Raw genomic sequence first — 20658 nt, 5'->3', positions numbered from 1 at the left:
ATGAGGTCAGAAATAGAGAAGCCACCAGCCAGACCCTTGCTTTACTGAGTGAAGTGGGGAGCCAGTAGAAGTTTGAAAGAAAAAAAAAAGGAATGTGAGTAATCTCTGTTTATTGAAAGAAACCAACATTTTGCCTCCTTGAAATTTTGGTTTTAGGATATTGATTTTAAGCTGTTTATTAGGAAACAGAACTCAGGAAAAAAACTGTTGACTCTCTCCATATTTCTGCCAAGAGATTCAGAGAAAAAAATATGCATCAGTGGAAATCACTGTAGGCTAATTAGTTATGTATGTTAAATAAAAGGGCTTCAGGCAGGCACCTGTTGCCTAGATAACCCCTCTGTCCCACTGGTTCTGTGTTGCTCAGAAAAATTCTCTTGCCCTGTAGGATCTGCTCTTTTCAACTACCTATAAAGCACTCATTCTGACTTCTGAAATATAATATCCTGTTTTCCATTTTTTCTCCTTTTCCAAAATATTTTGTAACCCAATATTGCTTCACAGTCACAGTATTTTTTATGTTTATGTAAATTCTCCATGATCATATATGAAAAACTTTATTTCCTTCTGCTAATGTGTCTTTATTCTTTTGATGATTGCCAAGTCAAAAAATTATTTAGAAGGTGAGAAGGACAGTATTACTATTTTTTACACTTCACATTAGCCAGGATTTGTGAGGCTGCTGGGTGGCAAGCAGGGAGTTCAGTGCAAAGGCAAGTGAATCATCCAGGTGACCAGTGAGTATGGTCAGACCAGCATGACAAAAAAGTGTCAGTTTCTGGACTTGTTCTGAGCACCAAGTCAAATAATATTCTGAAGAATTTAATATGAGGTGTAAGAAAATGAGTAGTGAAAATACAAAGGGATTCAGAAAAATTCTTGAGAATCACATTGAAGTCAATAATTTGGCTGGCCTGAAAAATCTTAAGGCATCCTGAAGTGCCTTTTAAACATGAGTGGTCAAGTACAAAGTAGGATATCAGTAATCTTGTCCAGTTTGTCTCTTTCATCCACTGTCATGTGCCTGGCAGGTTTACAGTGTGGGTTCATTACACATTTACAGCATCAACAAATGGACAAGAATGAACAATCAAAATGTCTCTGGGACACCCATAGACAACATTTCTTACTGACTAGGACAATACAGCAATACTGCAAAGTTACCATGACTGCAGGGGCCCTTATAAACCCATTGTTGTTGTGGTGATATTAGGACCTCTCTGGGGCATTCCTGCTATAGGCAACTTTGGAATTAAATTAAGTTAAACAAAAAAGTACTTGAATAACTCTGGCTGGTTCAGTTCAGTAGATTGAGTGTGGATCTGCAAACCAAAGGGTTGCTGGTTCAGTTCCCAGTCAGGGAACATGCCTGGCTTGTAGGCCAGGTCCTCAGGATGGGAGCATGCAAGAGGCAACCAAGCATTGATGTTTCTCTCCCTCTCTTTTTCCCTCCCTCCCTCCTGTCTCTAAAAATAAATAAATAAAATATAAACAAAAGTACTTGAATGATACTGAAACTGACCTGGCACCCCTCTGAGAGACTTCCTGGTCCCTATGTCTCAACAATAGAAATGGGACTGGAGTCTTTCAGGCTGCAACAAGCTCAGCAAATACTAATTAAAATTAGGGACATGTAAAAACACAACAAAAGAGCTAATTAAGCAATAAACAGTGATAGCATATTTATTAATCTGAGACATGAGTCGGGGTCATGGGATTCCCAGTTCTTTCTGAACAGCCATGGATAAGATCATAACACACATGTTGAGTTACTTCCCATGAGTTAAGTTCCCCATGATAGGGAAGCAATAAAGAGCAAAGCTTGGAACATTTTTATTAGCAGATTCACATATATCTTTTTAATTTTCTGTAATAAGAAGTCAAAGTTGATATATGTAGATTGAGAAAACAATGTTTCAGTATTTTATCTTGTTTGGTAATAATTTAGGTACATAATGACTTTAATTAATGCCTAGCTCACAAGTGACAAACACAAGTCCCTCAGGCAGAATCTGGCCCTCCACCTGTTTTATTCGACCTGGCACCTTGTTTCTACCCAGAGCCAGCACGAAGCTCTTACTTAACTGTTAAGGAGTAGTTACATTTATGACCCCTAAAATTACATTTGACCCTTTGAAGGCAAGGAGGGGGCTGATGTGGCCCCCGATGAAAGTGAGTTTGACACCCCTGGCCTAGCTGTACTAGGATTGAGCTTTCAATTAGACTTGTTAAACCAGCCTGAGTTTTAGCTCTGCTGTGAAGGGAGGCACAGTTGCCACCTCAGATGTGCCTGTTAGGATATTGGCTCTGATCTTGTTCTTGGAAAATAGAAGGTCATAAAAAAAAACATAGAACTTTCCTCTTAACTGCCTTGAAAGTCTTTAAATGGAGGACTAGTTCAAAGGGGGAACACTCACATGGAAATGCAAAGCAAATATTTATTTATCAATCATTTGCTTTGGACTCTCCATGCAAATAGCTGTGTGTGTGTGCGTGTGTGCATGTGTGTTGAAGCCTCAAACCACAATGCTTTTTGTTCTTTATCTTCAGAATAGTATATAAGTCTTAACTAACCAATACTTCTTTGGGTTTCTGTTTCTATCACTTCCAAATGTTCACTAGTATAATAGATTGTGCATTGTGTAAAACAGGTTGCAAGAGATATATTGACAAGATAAGAGAAGGATGTAGCCTGTTAAACACAAAGTGGATAGATCTGTTTTCTGCTCTTAAATTAATGCCACCAACACAATCCCCAAACTAGATGCAGTACGTTGTGAGGTCTGCAGGCAGAAAGACTTCCGGCTTCCAGTAACCAATAACCCCCAAGCAGAATGATGCCAGGGGAGAAATCATTCAGATTTAAAAGAATTAAAAAAGTAAAATGGATGTGAGCAGTCATGCCTCCAGGCTGAAAACTCTCAGCCCCAGACCCCTCTTTACTGCTCAGGCAGATAGACAAGAGATAAAAAGACTATATTTGTAAGTACTTACACAAGTGTAAAGACTCTGTTAGAATAAGACAGTTCTAAAATTGTATAACTGAATAAATCACAAGCATATCTTTATCTGAAATTAGAAGCTTCTAGGAAGAGCACAGATAAATCATGTCTTAAAAATAGTAAGTCTTTTAGGGACTGTCATTGAACTAAAGAAGGCTCCTGTAGCTGATAAATGCCAGCATCTCATTCCTCCTCCTTTTATAGTCCCTTCACTATATTCTTTGCTCTCTGAGGGTTTTGTTTTTGCCTGTAATTGTCCTCTTTGTTTCTTCTTTTATCCTTTTTTAATCCCTTTACATCTCCTTCACTACTGGTCCCTAATAAACTTTTAGAAAATGAGAATAGAAATTTAGACAAAAATAATTCAGGAATTCTAGCAGCATATTTCAGGAAAGAAAAATCCTGCTTTAAGCAGAGGGGAATGAGGGATTACATATATTCCTAAAACTAAAACAGAATATAAAAATCTACCTAAAAATTTCAAAGATTTTCTCCAGCACTCTGACGGGCTTGCCAAAAATTCTAATTGAACTGTTGAGCCACAAGCTCACAGCTACTCTGACCTCCTCCAGTGACTGCACCTGTGGGTTCCTGGGAGTGAAGCCACAGATTCAGCAAATAAGGTCCACTGTGAAACTCCTGTAGAGTAGTCTGTTCACTTTAAAAGAAAATATAGAAAGCTTTAATAAGATCAAAAATAGGAAAAAAAACACAAAAGGAAGCATATGGTTTCTTAGAGGACTATAAAGGTGTTTTATTTTCTCCTTAGTAACAGTTAAAAAGAAATTAAAATGACCACTATAGGGGAAGGTCCTAAGGCCCTTGTAGGTACTGGGACTCCTTTACCTGTTCTGAACAACACCCAGTTAAGAGTGAAGCTTTGGTGCAAGTGGCAGGGACATCTTTTCAACTAATGACTACTCTTAAATCACAATTCCCCCTCCAAATATAAATGTTGTGAAGCAACATATATTTTTACTGGTTTAGTCAGCCTCATTTTACCTGATAGGGAGAGATTTTCAAAACTCATGGTACCCACATATTTTTTTCCTGGAAGGGTGAAATGTATTTGAATACTGAAACAATGGGGAAAATAATAATTATAAAGGAACTTCCACAAGAAGAAAAACACATCTTGAGACTGAACATTTCTTGCAGGATGTTCCAATGGAACTTTGAGGTCTTTCCAACACAGATATTGGCAAGATTAATCAGCCACTCCTGTTAAAATAACTATTGATGATACTTTGCCTCTGCCTAATATTCACCATTATCCCTTAACCTGATGCACTAGCTGGAATGAAGCCCATTATACAAAATTACTTTGAAAGGAGACATAATTTATATAGAAGATTCTGTATTTCTTCTATTTTGCCAGTAAAGGAACCAAATAAAAAGGATGGAGACTTGTACATAATCTCAGAGCTATAGATAAAATAGTTATTTCCAGATATCCTGTGGTTCCAAATCCACACACCTTATTATCAACCATTTCTGTGGACTATAAATATCTTTCAGTAATAAATTTATGTGGTGCCTTGTTCAGCACTTCAGTATAAAATAAGGCACAGTCAATATCCCTTGGCCTTCACTTGGGAAGACTGCCAATTTACTTGGACTGAAATGCCCCAGGGATACAGAGTGGTTCACCTATTTCTCCCAGATATTAAGAGCTAATTTAAGTAATGTCAAATTTCTTAAAGTTTCCACTTTAATCCAATATGTGGGTGATTTACTTTTATGCTGTTAGAAATTACTAGACTTACAGAAGAACACAATTTTCCTACCATGACAGTTTGAAATAGACGTCAGGTCTCAAAGGATAAGGTTCAATTTTGCAACCTCAAGTAAAGGAGATTGGCCTATTCATATTTAAAGATGGATACTAATTAATCTGAAAGACTCAGAAGAATCTTATCTTCCTTCTCTTTTAAAATAGGAAAAGAAACTTAGAGGATACTGGTTTTCACTGGATATTGTCATTATTATGTCTGAAGTTTTTCCAGTTTTTATATATTCTATTCAAGTCAAGTTGACCTGATCTAATTCATGGAACCTGCCTCCCCCTGACAAAAAATATCCAAGATGTAAAATGTCTAAAGATATATCTAAAGCTCACATTCTGACGCATGTTAAGTACAAATTTTCTAACTTTTTCTACAAAGATATTTTGGAACTTTTAACTAAAAAATATAGACATTATCATAGACCTATAGGATATTATCATCAGCAATTAGACTCAGAAGCCAAAGAGCTTCCTGCCTGCTTGAAATTCATCTCTGCTATAGACACATTGTGTGAACAAACAGAAAAGATAGCTATGGGTTCTCTTTTTTTCATGTTTTCAGTCTTTTGAATCTCCACCCAATTTCCATCATACTCATCACTTCTGTAAGTTTCTCACTTTCTGCACCTATTGTATTCAACTTGATGCAACAGTCTTATCAGAGCAAGTTTGCTGCCTTCTTTGCAGAATAAAGACATCCATGACTGCATTGTGCTCACTGACCATCTTTGTTTCCATGGATGGCTCACAGGAAACTCCTTGCTGATGCTGACTTAACGTGGTTTACATATGAATCCATGAACAATGAACAGTAATATTACCAAGATGGATAGGGAATAACTTCCATGATGGACATAATTGAAAGTTTTTATTTACCTGAGTAAGAAACTCTCAACAATCGAAAATAATTGTTCTAACTTGTGCTTGTCAATTGGCTAAAAATCAAATTCCCCATATTTGCACTAATAGTGGCTATGCCCTTGGTGTAGCTCACAACCCTAGATATTGTGGAAGCAGCAAAACTTCTGAACTTTCTCAGGGAAGTACATTTAAGAGAGAAAATAGGTTGCAAAATTGTTAGATGTTACACAGATATTGAAACAATTGGCAATTATGAGAATTTGAAGACTTCTGAATCTGTTACCAGGAAAAAAAAAGGAATTCATTCATCTGATGCTGCAGCTAGGTGGGCAGTGTTAAACTGCCAAATTATTTGACCTGAGAATGCTTCTTGCTTCCTAATAAATTAAAAAAAGACTCTCCTTTACACTTCTAATGGATTGTTGCAGAAAAAGAAAAGGGGATCTCTGCAGAGGACTTCCTGCCAAGATGGAGTTGTACATAGATGCACTTTGTATCCTTGCACAACCAAAAGAAGAACAACAAATTCAAAAACAAAAAACAACCAGAACTGCCAGAAAATTGAACTGTATGGAAGTCTGATTACCAAGGAATTGAAGAAAACATTCATCCAGATGGGGAGGAGGGGTGGAGAGGGTCAGCTAGGGCAGAGAGGACGCACGGCAAGGCAACGGCTGGAGGACCGGGCAGGCAAGGTGGTGGCTGGTGGTCCCACATTTATGTACAGATAAACCTGGATGAGCAACTGGGAAACTACACACACTATGCAACCTAGGGTTCCAGTGCAGGGAAATAAAGCCTCAAAACCTCTGATTGAAAAAAACCTGTGGGGGTTGTGGCAGCAGGAGAAAGTGCCAGCCTCACAGAAGAGTCTGTTGGAGAGGCCCATGGGGTCCTAGGACATACATAAGCCCACCTACCTGGGAACCAACATCAGAAGGGACCAATTTGCTTGTGGGAAGTGAGGGATGTGAGTGAAACCTGGCCGAGAGCCAAACAAGCTGTGCAAGTGGCATTGTTTCCTCTCTGATCCCTCCCCCATATACAGTACCATAATGCAGCAATGTGTGTTGCCCCACCCTGGAGAATACCTAAGGCTCCTCCCCTTAGTACATAACAGGTGTGCCCAGACTGAAAAAAAAATAGGCCTAAATGAAAGAACAGATCAAAGCTCCAGAAAAAATACAACAGCAACAAAGAGATAGCCAACCTATCAGATGCAGAGTTCAAATCATTGTTAATCAGTATGCTCACAGAAATGATTGAGTATGGTCACAAAATACAGGAAAAAGCAAAGACTATGCAAAGTGAAATAAAGGAAAATACACAGGGAACCAACAGTGAAGGGAAGGAAAATGGGACTCAAATAAATGATATTGAGCAGAAGGAAGAAATAAACATTCAACCAGAACAGAATGAAGAAAGAAGAATTAATAAAAATAAGAAGTTTAGAAAATTCCGAGACATCTTTAAACATTAAACAGTGTAATCATAGGGGTGCCAGAAGGAGAAGAGGAAGAGCAGGATATTGAAAACTTATTTGAAAAAATAATGAAGAAGAACTTCCCCAATCTGACAAAGGAAATAGACTTCCAGGAAGTCTAGGAAGCTCAGAGAGTCCCAAAGAAGTTAGACCCAAGGAAGCACACATGAAGACACATAATAATTACATTACCCAAGATTAAAGAGATGGAGAGAATCTTAAAAGCAGTAAGAGAAAAAGAGTATCTTTTCCTACAAAACAGAGTAACTGTTTACCTACAAAAGGGTTCCCATAAGATGATCAGCTGATTTTTTAAAAGTAAACTTACAGGCAAGAAGAGGCTGGAAAGAAGTATTCAAAGTCATGAAAGGTAAGGATCTACCTCCAAAATAGCTATGCTTTAGAATAGAAGGGCAGATAAAGTACTTCCCAGAGAAGGTCAAATTAAAGGAGCTCATCATCACCAAGCCCTTATTATATGAAATGTTAAAGGGTCTTAGCTAAGAAAAAGAAGAAGATTAAAAATATGAACAGTTAAATGACAACAAACTCACAACTATCAAAAACTGAACCTAAAAAAGCACAAACAAAAACAAAAACAAACTAAGCAAACAACTAGAGGAGAAATATATTCACAGAAATGGAGATCTCATGGAGGGTTATCAGCAGGGAAGGGAGGGGAGGGAATGGTGGAAAAGGTACAGGAAATAAGAAGTATAAATGGTAGGTACAAAATAGACAGGGTGAGGTTAAGAATAGTGTGGGAAATGGAGAAGTCAAAGAACTTATATGTATGACCCATGGACATGAACTAAGGAGATGATACAGGTAAGAGGCAGAGAGGAATGAAGGGGGCATGGAAATGGGACAACTGTGATAGCATAACCAATGAAATATATTAAAAAATGAAAAGGGGATCTAGAAACACAAAGGGGCAAACTTTGAAGCAGACAAACATATATGGTGTCAAACAGAAACCAGTTTTACCTATAGGGACTCAATAATTGATATTTTAAAATGTACATGAATTGACACATTGGGATTTTAAAAATATGATTTCATGAATTAAACAATATTACTGGAAACCTCTTACTGTAGCTCATAAAGTGATAGCAGATGTTGTATCTTCCAAATATAAATATGGAAAATCATTCCTATTTATTTCTCACTTCAAGTCTACTTGAAATACAATAATTGAATTTTATTTAAATGTCATCATCTCAATAATACTAATATGTGTTAGCTATAAATCACATATTTTCTAGCTGGGCTGAGGGATTTTCTTGCAGGAGAGCAACAGCATCAACAAAGGTAATCATTATTGGGAGAAATTACCAATTGGGGAATTCCCCCTGACTTACAGGGACTGAGGGACTCATTTCACTGGGCAGACAATGCAATGCATTTCTCTTATTTGGCCTATTTTATAACATTTTCATTGTGTCCATCATCCTAAGTGCCTGGATTGGTGAAACATACAAAATGTACAATTAAAACTTAAATAAATAAAGTTTCAGAAGCTTTTAATCCCCCTTAGCCAAAAACTGATTAACCTAAAATTTACTTCTTTTGGTAAACAAATAGCTTTTTTCCTCATTCAATAGTTACTGGTCACCCTATGCATCTAAACAAAGGGACAAAGAGATCAACCCTTATAAATGGAGACATTCTGCATTATTATCAAAAACTTATTAATCAACTTGTAAGAACTGATAAATTAGTGATATTCACTTCACAAGTGCACTCCTCAGCAACGATGATTACTTCAAGGATGACTTCAAAGACATTTTGTCTAACAGAAGAGACATCAATTAAAGACACTCACCACCATTGTTGGAAAAAACCTTACCAGGTGCCCAACAGCCAATGTGACCTGCCCCTGTCTCTGACTTTTGCCTCTACTTATCACAATCAAACATATTTTGAGGATGACAAGTTGCTGATTTCAGAGACAGACAGCTATGCCAAGACATCAACAAAACCTTTATATGTACAAAGTGTTGCTGAACATTATAAGTTTGAATGTATTTACCTGTCTGCTAATATTAGTCATAATAATAATTATATTTCTTTGGTCTTTTCTTAAACTGTGTATATAGCCCAACTGTTAATAATTAATAAGGTGTATAAGATAATTTTCATATTATGAAAAACGATCTTTTCATGGTCTTTCTTTTGAGGCAGAGTGGTAAGAGTCTAGGAATATCCCTCAGCAAGTGAAATGAGGAAAATGAGAAAGATAGCCAAACAAACTGGGAGGGCAATTTACAGCCAGATACCAAGGCCACCACGGTGAAAAGACCTGGGTGCCTGGCAATGAACAAAACATGCTGGATCTTGCTTTCAGGGTGGTTTTTCCTCTCCTGTCATATAGCTGGTCCTGTAGTTTAGACTTCCTGGCCTGCTACTGACCAATTAGTGGGGATCACAGCCCTGCAAGGGCACATCTGAAAAAGTAGGTGCATATTGTATTGAGATCTTCCCTGAGACCCTGCCAAAAATTTTTACCTTTGAAACCAAAAAATCTTCTCAAGGAAAAGAAACCAGTGTGCACCCTTCTTGAGGGACATCTACTGATTTCTTCTTTTTGGTGGGAGATAAGCTTCAATTTTGCTTAACCAAAGTAAAATAGATTGGCTATCTCATATCTAAAGATGGATACTAATTAATCTGAAAAGACTCAGAGGAATTTTATTTTTTTCCTTTTTTTTTTAATAGGGAAAGAAAGTTAGAGGATCCTGGTTTTCACTGGATAATGTCACAATGGGTTCTAAAAAATTTCCAGTTTGTATATGTTTTATTAAAATCAAATTGCCCTGATCTAATTAGTGGAACCACCCTCACCCCCAGAAAATATTTTCTTTATTGTAATCTCTAAGGGGTTCCCACGAGACTTGCAACCAGGGAGCAATGGGCAACAGCAGCTTGCCCTAGGCAAACCCCCTAATCCTTTCCACAGGGGCCCTTTTCTGTGATTCTGCAATAAGCTGAGAGCAGCCCCTCCTACTCTCACACCTTTCCCATAATGTTTTAAGAGAATCAAAGAAGCCCCACCTACTCTTTCTTCTGCTTCTCTTTTTATTTTAGGCTCATCCTTGTGTCACCATCCCCACCTTTAATAAACATACCCTCAAAATTACCTGGGCTTGTTCTGAGACATTCTTCCAGCACAAAGTCAAGAATCCATGCACTACTGGCCACCCATAGGCAAACCTGTCCTGGGCCTGACCCCCTTTCTGGTAACATTTTGAAATTTGGAAGAAATGTTATTATAAAAGGAAGAAAAGGGATGTGTGTGTTTTAAGAGAAATAAAAAGTAAGTAGTTTGTCCAAATAAGTTGGTTATTTCTGAGTGAGTAAAAAGAGAAAAACTAAGATCAAGGAGAATTGTGGAAGGTTACTGAAATAAAAATATTGAGAAAGGAATTTTATGAATAAATGCTAGACCCTAATTATGTGAATGTCCTTACACCCTAACTCAACAAGGACTACTAGATATATTATTCAAATGAAAGCTGAAGTGCTTGTAAAACATGGCCCTGCTGCTGCAGCAGAGGAAATGTACTTATGAAACACTGTCCTCTTCACCTGTAGAAATTTTAAATGGTAATTGTAATTTACAGCATTGTGTTCTCACTGTCTGGTCCCCAAACAAACAACAATGTTAGAGCTCCCATGTGTATAGTTAGCAGAAATCAGATTAATAATTAATAATAGGTGGGCCATAGTAAATATGACCCAATCCCATGGTCAGATGGGTAAGTCTGGATCATTCAATAGTCTGCCCTCAAACTGCAAGTAAATGTTATACAAGATGAAAAAAAAACAAAGAAATGAGACAGCACAACTTAGATCATGATAGCTTACAGGTTAGAAATGTACCAGAGAGTTTTTCTTATAAAGGCCTGTGGCACCAACTGTCTCTCATTTTCCTGCTTTTCTCTTGTGAGAACATTCAGCTTTGACTTCCATCCAAGATGAAGGTCTTACTGCATCACCAATGATTTATCATTCAACAAGACAAACACTGCCACTAAGACTTCCTAAAAATTCATTCCTAGCACTTGAGACAATGCTATCTAATGAAAAAAAGGGTCACCGATGTATTCTTTAGGTTGATTTATAACCAGAAGCATTAGTGTGGATGAAAAAGGGACCACATACTAAACCTGATGAGCTCAGGGGAGGCCTGCGTGGTGGGACTTACAAACTCAGAGACCTGAGGAGACCACAGAGGATGGTCTGAAATTAAAACTCTTTTTTTAAAAGATTTTATTTATTTATTTTTAGAGAGGGAAGGGAGGGCAAATGAGAGAGAGAGAAACATCAATGTGCAGTTGCTGGGGTCTGTGGCCTGCAACCCAGGCATGTGCCATGACTGGGAATCGAACCTGCGATACATGGTTCACAGCCTGCGCTCAATCCACTGAGCTACACCAGCCAGTGCTTGAAATTAAAACTCTTAACCCAAATGACTCATGGTGGGTAGTCATATCCTATGTCAGTCTTTTTCCTGACAAAGGTCAATCTTTACCTTAACAGAGGATGTGTATTATCTTTTTACCTCTACCATAACATACTTTTAAAATGCCAGGGTATTTTCTTTTTCCAGACCCACGACTCCACCATAGCAGAGACCACATAACTTTGCATTACTACTATCATTGTCTTCACTGTTAATCACTAACGATTCTGTACCAACCACCCTAACAACCGTATGCTTCTAATTGTTTTACATTTTACCCAATCTCAGACATTTTGGTGTTTTGCTGTCTCCACCTCCTCAGTCTACTGCCAGTGAATTTAACATAAACACTTAGGCCTCTGCCATTGACAGTTCTATGGAAAATAAGGGGCAACATTGCCATTCTTCAGAATATTTTCTTAATCCATTGAGATTTTTCTTCCTCGCAATTATTGTCATGTTTGACCCATAAAAATTCTCTTCTGGTTGAAACATTTCTTATGTTGACAGGTGAAAATTTCAAACTTGTGATCAGAACTTGGCCTTTTGGTGACGTGCCCTCACTCTGCAACTATCCAGAGGCCTGTCAAGAGTTGCCCCACTACAACAAAAGTAATCTTAGTACCCTCATCACTTAGAAAATTCCAGAAGATTTACCTACTCTATTCTAGAATCCAAGAAAGAAGACTGAAAATATTTTTATGACCTCATGAGGGAACTGACGTTTATTGACGTGGAGTCACTCACCCAGAGTCACGTAGTCTGCAGGTGGACTGAGACATGCTAGGTGTTGTCTGTGGGCACTTGGCATATATGCTTCCTTGTTTTTTAGATTTACTCTTATATCAGAGGGACTGAAAAGTTAAATATACCCTTCCTGTACTCCTAGTGACTGATGATCCAGTTGTGAAATAAATGCAGTTTCTGAGGTGCACAGGTTCATAATTTAGAACCTTGATTTGAGATGGAAACATTATTTCTGCTACTGTGGTGACTGATGGGTGGGCCGTGGCAGACACAGCTTCATGTGAAGAAGCAGGTGTTTGTGTAACTCTGGGTGGGGCTGTGGCCTTGCCAATTTGACACTAGATTTCTAAGGGTAACTCCCTACCTTCCATTTCTCTAGCTACTCATGGTTTTACAAACATTGATTCTTTGCTTTAAAGACCGTTCTGTGCATGTTCATGGCAGGCTTACTTGTAATAGCCCCAAATAGGAAACAGAGCAAATGTGCATAAACAGTGAATGGATAAACAAAATAAATGCATCCCTGCAATATAACTATGTCAAAATAATTGTGATTAGTCCAGAAGCCAACCTTGGCTTAAAATTGCGTAGCATAGGATAACAATTTTTGAAAATTCCAGAAAATGCAATTGAATATACGAAAAAAAAAAACTGATGAGATTTTCCTTGACAGGAAAGAAGGAGGTGTAGAGGTAAAGATTAAAAAGATTACAAGAGGGCATGAAAAGACATTAATATTAGGAGACTTGTTCTTTATTTTTACTGTACAACCTCTCAGGTACTTGCATCTGGAAAAACTTCATAAAAGATATACTACCAATATGCTAATCTTATTATATTCAGATATAACCAATAAGGGTATATAAAATTAAATATGCATGTATGAATTATTGCCTAAAGCATAAGTTGAATAGAAAGTATAAAATGTAAAAACATTTTAAAATACTAACCATACCATAACATTTTTTGCCAATTTTGTATTGTTCACCAGGGGTCAGCAGAATTACTCTGCAGGCTGGAGCTTTTAAAGTGCACTGCTGACCCTACCGCAGCAGCATCCACAGTCTAGCAGGGCCCAGCCTCACAAGTATCAATCATTACACAGTCTTTCTACCTCTCCAAGCTCCCCACAGTGGACTGCCTCTGCTACTCCGTCCAGGCAATGTCAGCTAACCAAAGGTCAGTCCTCTGCAGGCTGCATTTTTTAACATCATTTGTTCTTCAAGAGGAAAATGGATATTAACTCATCAAGTTTAAACCAACAGGGCTTTCTCAGAAGGATCTCTGTTATCCTCAGACCAAATGAAACTCAAGTGCATAATGTGTATGCACCAGAAGTTTTCCTTCATAGCCCTTCACTAGGTGGCAATTATCTCCTTATGGCCATGATTTATCTGAGACCCTCTCTCTGTTACAAGGTAAACTCAAGAAGAACAGGGCCCACATATTTTTATTCTCTTTGGACTTTCCACGTCCAAGCTAAGGGCCTAGAAAATCACAGATGCTCCATAAACACTCATTAAATCAATAAGGGAAACCACACAATGGAAGCCCATTACCCTGGGTGACACTTGCAGTCCAATCATGTTTCTTATAGACACAAAGGCACTGGTGTCAGCATGAGAGGAGGCCTCCACATGCTTGTGTACATACTAAGGCCAGGCTTTTACTTTCCATGCATTCAGTAGGAAGGTAAGGACCCTCCAAACAGTGAGGGGTTGGGGCACACTTTATGCCCCCCACAATCACAGCTCTCCACAGTCCCACCTTTTGTTATGTCTCATCACCCAGGCCTGTGTTCTTCCTGTTCTCACAGATACCTCACTGGACAGAAACTCTGGATAGATATCAGATGGAAACATCTCCGAATCCCTGAAAGAGTTACTGTCAGGGGTGTAAGAGCACACCTTGAGGAATCAGGGATGACTTTTCATTCCTACAGTTCCTGGTCTGGGGGACACCTGCCTGTTTTTTGTGAAGTCATCTGTGTGCTTCATGATGTCCTGGGAACAAGGGGAACTTCCTGTGCAGAAGGGGACAGGAGAACCCAGAATCTGTGATTGCTTCCATCTCAGAGGGGCTGAGCTTTCTAGGAGAACTTCTCCTCCCCTAACAGAAGAACCCACAGGGCCCCCATTTGAGTGTTCATGTGGAGATGCTCCAGCTCCTGGGCCCTGTGAGCAGACACGGGCGCAGAAATGACTTATGTGGCAGGCTTGAAAATCTTCACAGGATATTCTGATCAGAAATTTCTAATTGGGCAGGTGATGGCAAGTTATTACATCCTAGGCCTATATTTTCCTTAGCAAAGCTTGGTCTTTACCTTAAGTGAGCCCTGATTCTTTTTTCTTTTCTTTCTTGCTCCTGTTTTGTTTTGTTTTGTTTTTTGCATAGCATAAGTTTCACACATCAGAGTGATTTTGTGTGCTGGACCTGTCAAAGGCACAGTGTCTGGGACAAGTATATGAGACCACAACATCCTTTATGTTGTCTTGTCCCCTGCACACCTTCTTTGTGTCCTGTAAATGTGAATTATCCTGTGCTTACCAACATAAAAAATACATTTCTCCATTTTACCTTTTTTTTCCCCAATTCCAGGGATTTCCTTCCTATGTTTTCTCTCATCTCCTAATAGATTTTATGCAACCTGTTCACCTTCTCCTGTGGGTATAACATGTGAAACAGGCTGCAAAACTGCCTTTCTTCACTGATTTGAGACCATGCTCCCAGGCATATGAGTTCAGATTGGCTGAGATAAACTCACTAAATTGCTCATTATATTGCTTAAACTCATTAAAAGGTTAACACTTTTTTCCTTAAATGGGGTCTATAAGCACCTCCTCTCTCAGGGGACTCTGTGCTGCCCTCTGCCCCATGCCTAGCATCACCCATGGGCAAAGTGAAGTGAGCACCAGAAAGCCAGCCAGGCAGAAATCAGAGGTTGTCCCAAGCCAGGGAGCACAAGGACAGGCCTGACAAACATACATGGAGAGGAATAGTTTACCTGAAACCATCTATTGTGGACCAGGGAGCCCAGAGGCACCTGCATTTTCCCTGGTACACACGTTGGACACCTCACAGTTAACACTCAAAATTTGCAGGTCCTATTGAGATTCCTGGGTTTGAGTTTTTGTGTCTGGAAGCAAAAGCCAGTCTGATGACAACCTGAAATAGAAGAAGAGCACCCTCTACAATTATTACAAGGCTTGACCCCTTCTAACCTGAAGATTCGTCTCTGTGACCTTCCCGCTGGAAGGATATTAAACCTCAGAGCTTTTGAGAACATGAAGCAGCCTGGATTCCCACCTGAATTTTTGTGTAGCAAACAGAAATAATCCCCATTTTTTAAGGATACCCAAGGCTCTCTTTGTGGTGCTGACATACTGAAGACCAAGACACAGCAGAAGCCAATGCTGATATGAGTAGGTTATCCCCTGAGGGATTGCCTCATCAGCCTTGCTATTGCAAGTGTACCCTAAAAACCAGGAAGATCAACCTCTCCTGAGAGTTTGTGAGGTGCACAGTCTCTGACCCACTGTACCACAGCCCTGTCAGAATCTGAGGTTTAACAGGACCTGGTGACTTTCTATGTACACAGGAGAGCAGGACAGGTGGTTCTACCTTCACATAAGGAGATGTCCTTTTTAAAGGGCACCCACAATAGCTGGATAGCTGTTGAAGTTGCATTTTTTAGGTGTCACTTGTTTATCATAATGTTTAGGATTTTAACAGCGATTCGATGCACAGTAGGGGTGACATCTTTGTGCCAGGATTTTCTGAGTTAGCTAATGAACACCTGCTCTGAAGGGAAAAGTCAAATGTGAAGAGAGAGAGGAATATGGGAAAATCTACCATGCATCTGAGTGGAAGCTCTGGGGAAACCTGAAAACCAGGACAACCCAGGCTTGTGCTTTTCAAAACATAACATGAGATTGGTTTGTGTGCATGTGTTTATATGCATGTGTGTGTAAGTGTGCCTGTGTGTATGTTTGGTGTTCAGAGACCTCAGGTTATTCAGGAAAAAAGGGTATAGGAGAGAAATATTGGTTAGAAGGGACAAGAGTGGCAAAAATGAGGGCAGTGAATGGGAGGGTCCTGAGCTCAGACCCTGCCCCCAACCCACATGACAAGAAGAGTAAACATGCCACAGAATAAAGCTCAGTGCACAGGTAGGACACACAGCAGATTGCACCATTCAGGAGAGAGGTGTCTGTGAGTCTTAAAGAACCTCAGGCTTTTCTCAAAGAGGCAGTCACAGAGCAGGCAGCAGACACCATGGGATCCCCTTCAGTCTCTACCCACAGAGGACTTGTCCACTGGCAAGGGCTCCTGCTGGTTGGTAAGTAGGAGACAATTCCTTGGGGTAGACTGAGGATATTACACAGAGACTGGCTGGGATCTACTGAAGAGAGCAGTGTTCCAAGAAAAGAGGGAATGCTCTGTTTGGACCTGAGGGTGAAGGAGAAAGGAGCAGAGTAGGATGAGGAAGGGGACTCAGCTAGAGGAAAATCTCATAATCCAGAAGTGGTGAGAGGCAGAAAACCTTCAACTGCTCTTCATTTCTTGTCATTCATCATTAACTATTGAATTATGAAAACTGATAATGATAATATTGATTTATGCCAGGAAGCACCCCCAAAAATGTATCCAGGGTTGTTAGACATTGTCTTCACCACCAATTTCAGAAATGGGGAAAAAATCCCAATGAGGTACAGGGCCCTGGGATCACCTATTGATTCAATCCCATGTATTTTCAGTTTGTCACAGTCACTGGAGGTATAAGATCAGACAAGCCCTGCCATCAGAAAGCCCATGTTCCATAGAGGAGAGAGGGACTAAGAAAATCCAGATGTGATGTCAGGCACTCACAACTGCTGTGAAAATTCAGAACAGGAGCAGAACTTGAAGTCAAAAAATGTGAAGTCTTTAGAGAAAGCAATCAGCACATGTGTGTTTCAAAAATGCTCCTGAGTGTTAGAAGGGATCTGAAAAGTGAAGGGTGAGCAAGACAAACACTTTGAGAAGAGTATTGGAAACAGAAAAAATAAAGCTTCAGGAGTTCTGAAGTAATTGGGGCCATGTTGTTGGCCTTGACCATGGGAGACACATACATGTGTAGACCAAGGAGCCTCATCTTTCCATTCCAAACATAGATACACATATTAATCATTTTTTTCTTTTTTCCTAGTCTCACTCTTAAACTCCTGGTTCCTGCCCACCACAGAACAACAGAAAATTGTGCCAAGAAACGTTATGAGCGGGCAGGATGTTGTTCTACCTGTCCATAATAAGACTCAAAGTTCTGTACGCATCACATGGTACAGAGGGAATACCATAAAAAATGATCAGATCATTGCATTTCTTACAATAAACTCATTTTACAATATAAGAGGTCCTGCAGATGGACCAGTATCAATAAACAAAGATGGATCCTTGGTGCTAAGGAAGGTCACCATGAATGATACAGGAATATATACCATAGTAATCCAACATCCAGATACAAGAATGCAAATAGGATTAAGACAGCTTAATGTATATGGTGAGTGATTGTTTTCTGACAACGGGGTGTTGGGTGGGGAGACTTCTACTTCACACACAGGACTGGTAATTCCAGATCTGCACTCCCCTCTGCACTTTGCAGGTTGGATTGTGGCATTCAATGCAGAATACAGAGTGTAGACAAACTTCTTAAGATCTCAGTTCCCTTCACGACTTGCAGCCCTGCAGACAGTCACTGTAGACAGAAGGGTCAGTCTGACAGAAATAACTCTCCAGAGGGAGAGCAGTCTCAGTTCAGTGCCCTGAGCACCAGCCTAGGGACTTGACTCTGAGAATGACCCTGCTGTACTTGGTCAGAGCATGGACTGAGATGCCCCCTGAATTTCTTACACAGCTCAGCCCAGAAACCCCTCCCAAGAACCCTGTGCCAGAGAGATCTTGACTCCAGGGACTGTGGTGAGCCTATGCCAGGTTGGGTTTGGCCTCCTCAGAAGGGTTGAGAGTGTAACAGTAATGGATGCCCAAGTCCCAATTTTCTTGAGCTGGTCCAACATCTGGGCTCATGCCTAAGAGGCACATCTTGGCAGAAATGGAGTTTGGTCTATCATCTGAGTCTGTGTGTGGACAGAACCATTAGACAATGTCATTCAGCATAGCTGGGCATAGGTTTTTTTTTCTTTTTTACCAGTACAATACCACATATTTCATCTTCTCCCATAAATGTTGTCCAAAATTCAAGTATTATGTTGAATACATTGAAAAACAGCATGCTTTTCTTGTTCATGATATTAATAAATTTTTTTTAGGTTCTCCATGAAATATTGTGTTAACTTTGGGCTGTTATGTATGGCCTTTATTATATGAATAGGTTTCTTCTATTCCTACAGTCACTGTCTTTTGTTAAAACCATAACTGTGCCCCTCTAGAGATTAATTATACCATGATAATGACTCAGTTGGCAAGGAAATAAAGTCTTGTTCAGAGTGAGAACTCTTAGATGGAAATTCTCTAGGTCCACAGTCATGAAGAGTGGATTGAGCCATGTTACTGCCAAATAAATTATTTAACAAAAAGTAAATGCTTTTTCACTTACTGTAAGCTACCCTTGGCCCCAGAGATGGACAAACCTGTTTTCCCCAACATACATTAAAGTTTACATAAGGAGTGGTACTTGATGTTTTGTGAAGTAAAAAAAAAAGTTCTAGAAAAACATCATTAAAAGCTCATGAGAGAAAAATTATACCTTAAGATGAGGCTATGGCACATATGAGCCTGGAAGAGGTTTTGTGTGCTGCTACTACAGAGGTATCTGAGGGAATAGTTAAAGAATCACCTGAGGTTATATGGGGTCATAGGGTAGTTGCAGCTGTCTCCTTACATGTTGTCACCTGAACTTAGGCAATTTTCTTTCTGCAAATGTCAGGACCATACTCTGGTGACCTTTACATTGCTCACTCTGGACTGTGAGTGGCTGAGATCTCTGAGGAAGCAGCATGGCTCCATGTCTCAAGCCCATTCTCAGTGAGTCACATTCTCTGTTTCTCCACAGAGCCTGTGAGAATGCCCATCCTCCTAGCCAGCAACACCACTTTCACAGAGAATAAGGGTGCTGTGGTCTTGACCTGCTACACAGATGAGCTCACCCTCCAATGGCTGTTCAATGGCTTACAACTGCAGCTCACAGAGAGAATGAAGCTGTCTGAGGACCACAGAAACCTCACCATAGATCCCGTCAAGAGAGAAGATGCTGGGAATTACCAGTGTGAAGTCTTCAACCCTATCAGTTCTTTTGCAAGTGTTCCCGTTGAGCTGGATGTAAAATCTGAGTGAACCCCCTGTCCCCTTCTATGTTGTTAGAGTCTAAATAAAGGGTTTTTTGCATCATCATAACATTTATTCTGAGAGTGAATAGTTCTTAAAATATTTGCATTGAGTTAATATACACTAAAAATATGAGCTGACATTGTCATTATTGTTGATTTAAAGTCACATTTGAGACTAACCTCACCCCCTCAGTTTTGTCTCTTGTGTATCATGGCCACAGTGGAGGTGACATTGTGTCTCTTGGAGGATAAGCACTGGTCTTGTGTACTGTTAAGGGGCATGTATGAGATCATGGCCACTTAATTTGGAGATTCTGATTCACAGACAGTAAAGACCCCAAGTCAAAGGTGAATAGCTAAGCACTCTATTAAGCTAGAGCAAAAAGAAAAACAAGAATCGAGAGCCTACATCACCAGATGGGAAATCACCAACACCCAAATGCAGATGCTGGGGAATCCCAAGAGGCAGCATTGGTTGGGGTTTGTCTGGGAACATTCAAGCAAAGCATCCTTCCCTTGGGTGGGATTCCAAAGTATCACTTTGGGGGTTATGATTAAATATGTTTTAGACAAACATGGCTACTTGCCAAGGACCTTGTATGATTTTGACTAACTAACCATTCCCTCTGGGAGAAGGGCCAAATCTCCCAAGGGAAAAGCTAAATATCAAAAGGTACTAATCTCCTGGGGAGAATGGCAAGTTCTCTCTGGGAGATAGCAGTACATTTTGCTTTTCCAATGAAGGTCACAACTCAGGCATAAACAGGGAGCATTCTCAAAGTCCCTTTAACACCTCACCTTGTGATAACAAATGGGAGAAGGTGAAGAACTCACTGAATGTGAGCTCTGTCCTCCATGCAAACATGTGGAGCCACCTGGATACTGTCGTAGACAATGGGAATGGACACGACGACACTCATGTTGGTAGCAGCACTGATCTTTGTCTTTCATTTTGATATCTTTTAAAAGATTTCTAAGTTCTCTTGAGTATT

The 20658-nt window shown here is 39.7% G+C and overlaps 1 protein-coding gene across 4 annotated transcripts in view; it reads left to right on the top strand.

Moving 5' to 3' along the window:
- LOC123823035 (carcinoembryonic antigen-related cell adhesion molecule 21-like) overlaps nucleotides 1–19730 on the top strand; it is a 97123-nt gene extending 77393 nt beyond the window's left edge. For 3 of the 4 annotated variants that reach the window (XR_006786470.1, XR_006786468.1, XM_045845338.1), the window contains 2 exons: nucleotides 17533–17883; nucleotides 19393–19730. Coding sequence is in view for 2 of the 4 variants with exons in the window: in XM_045845338.1 (XP_045701294.1) it covers nucleotides 17533–17883; nucleotides 19393–19673 (632 nt within the window). In the remaining 2 variants the exon portion in view is untranslated. The remainder of the gene's footprint in view (nucleotides 1–17532; nucleotides 17884–19392) is intronic. The other variant, XM_045845339.1, reaches the window with a different exon arrangement.
- The last annotated feature ends 928 nt before the right edge of the window (nucleotides 19731–20658 follow it).

Source organism: Phyllostomus hastatus, unplaced genomic scaffold (assembly GCF_019186645.2).
Source record: "Phyllostomus hastatus isolate PE091 unplaced genomic scaffold, TTU_PhHast_1.1 phas_contig_468, whole genome shotgun sequence".
Taxonomy (NCBI): domain Eukaryota; kingdom Metazoa; phylum Chordata; class Mammalia; order Chiroptera; family Phyllostomidae; genus Phyllostomus; species Phyllostomus hastatus.
This window is presented reverse-complemented; position numbering and strand designations above follow the sequence as displayed.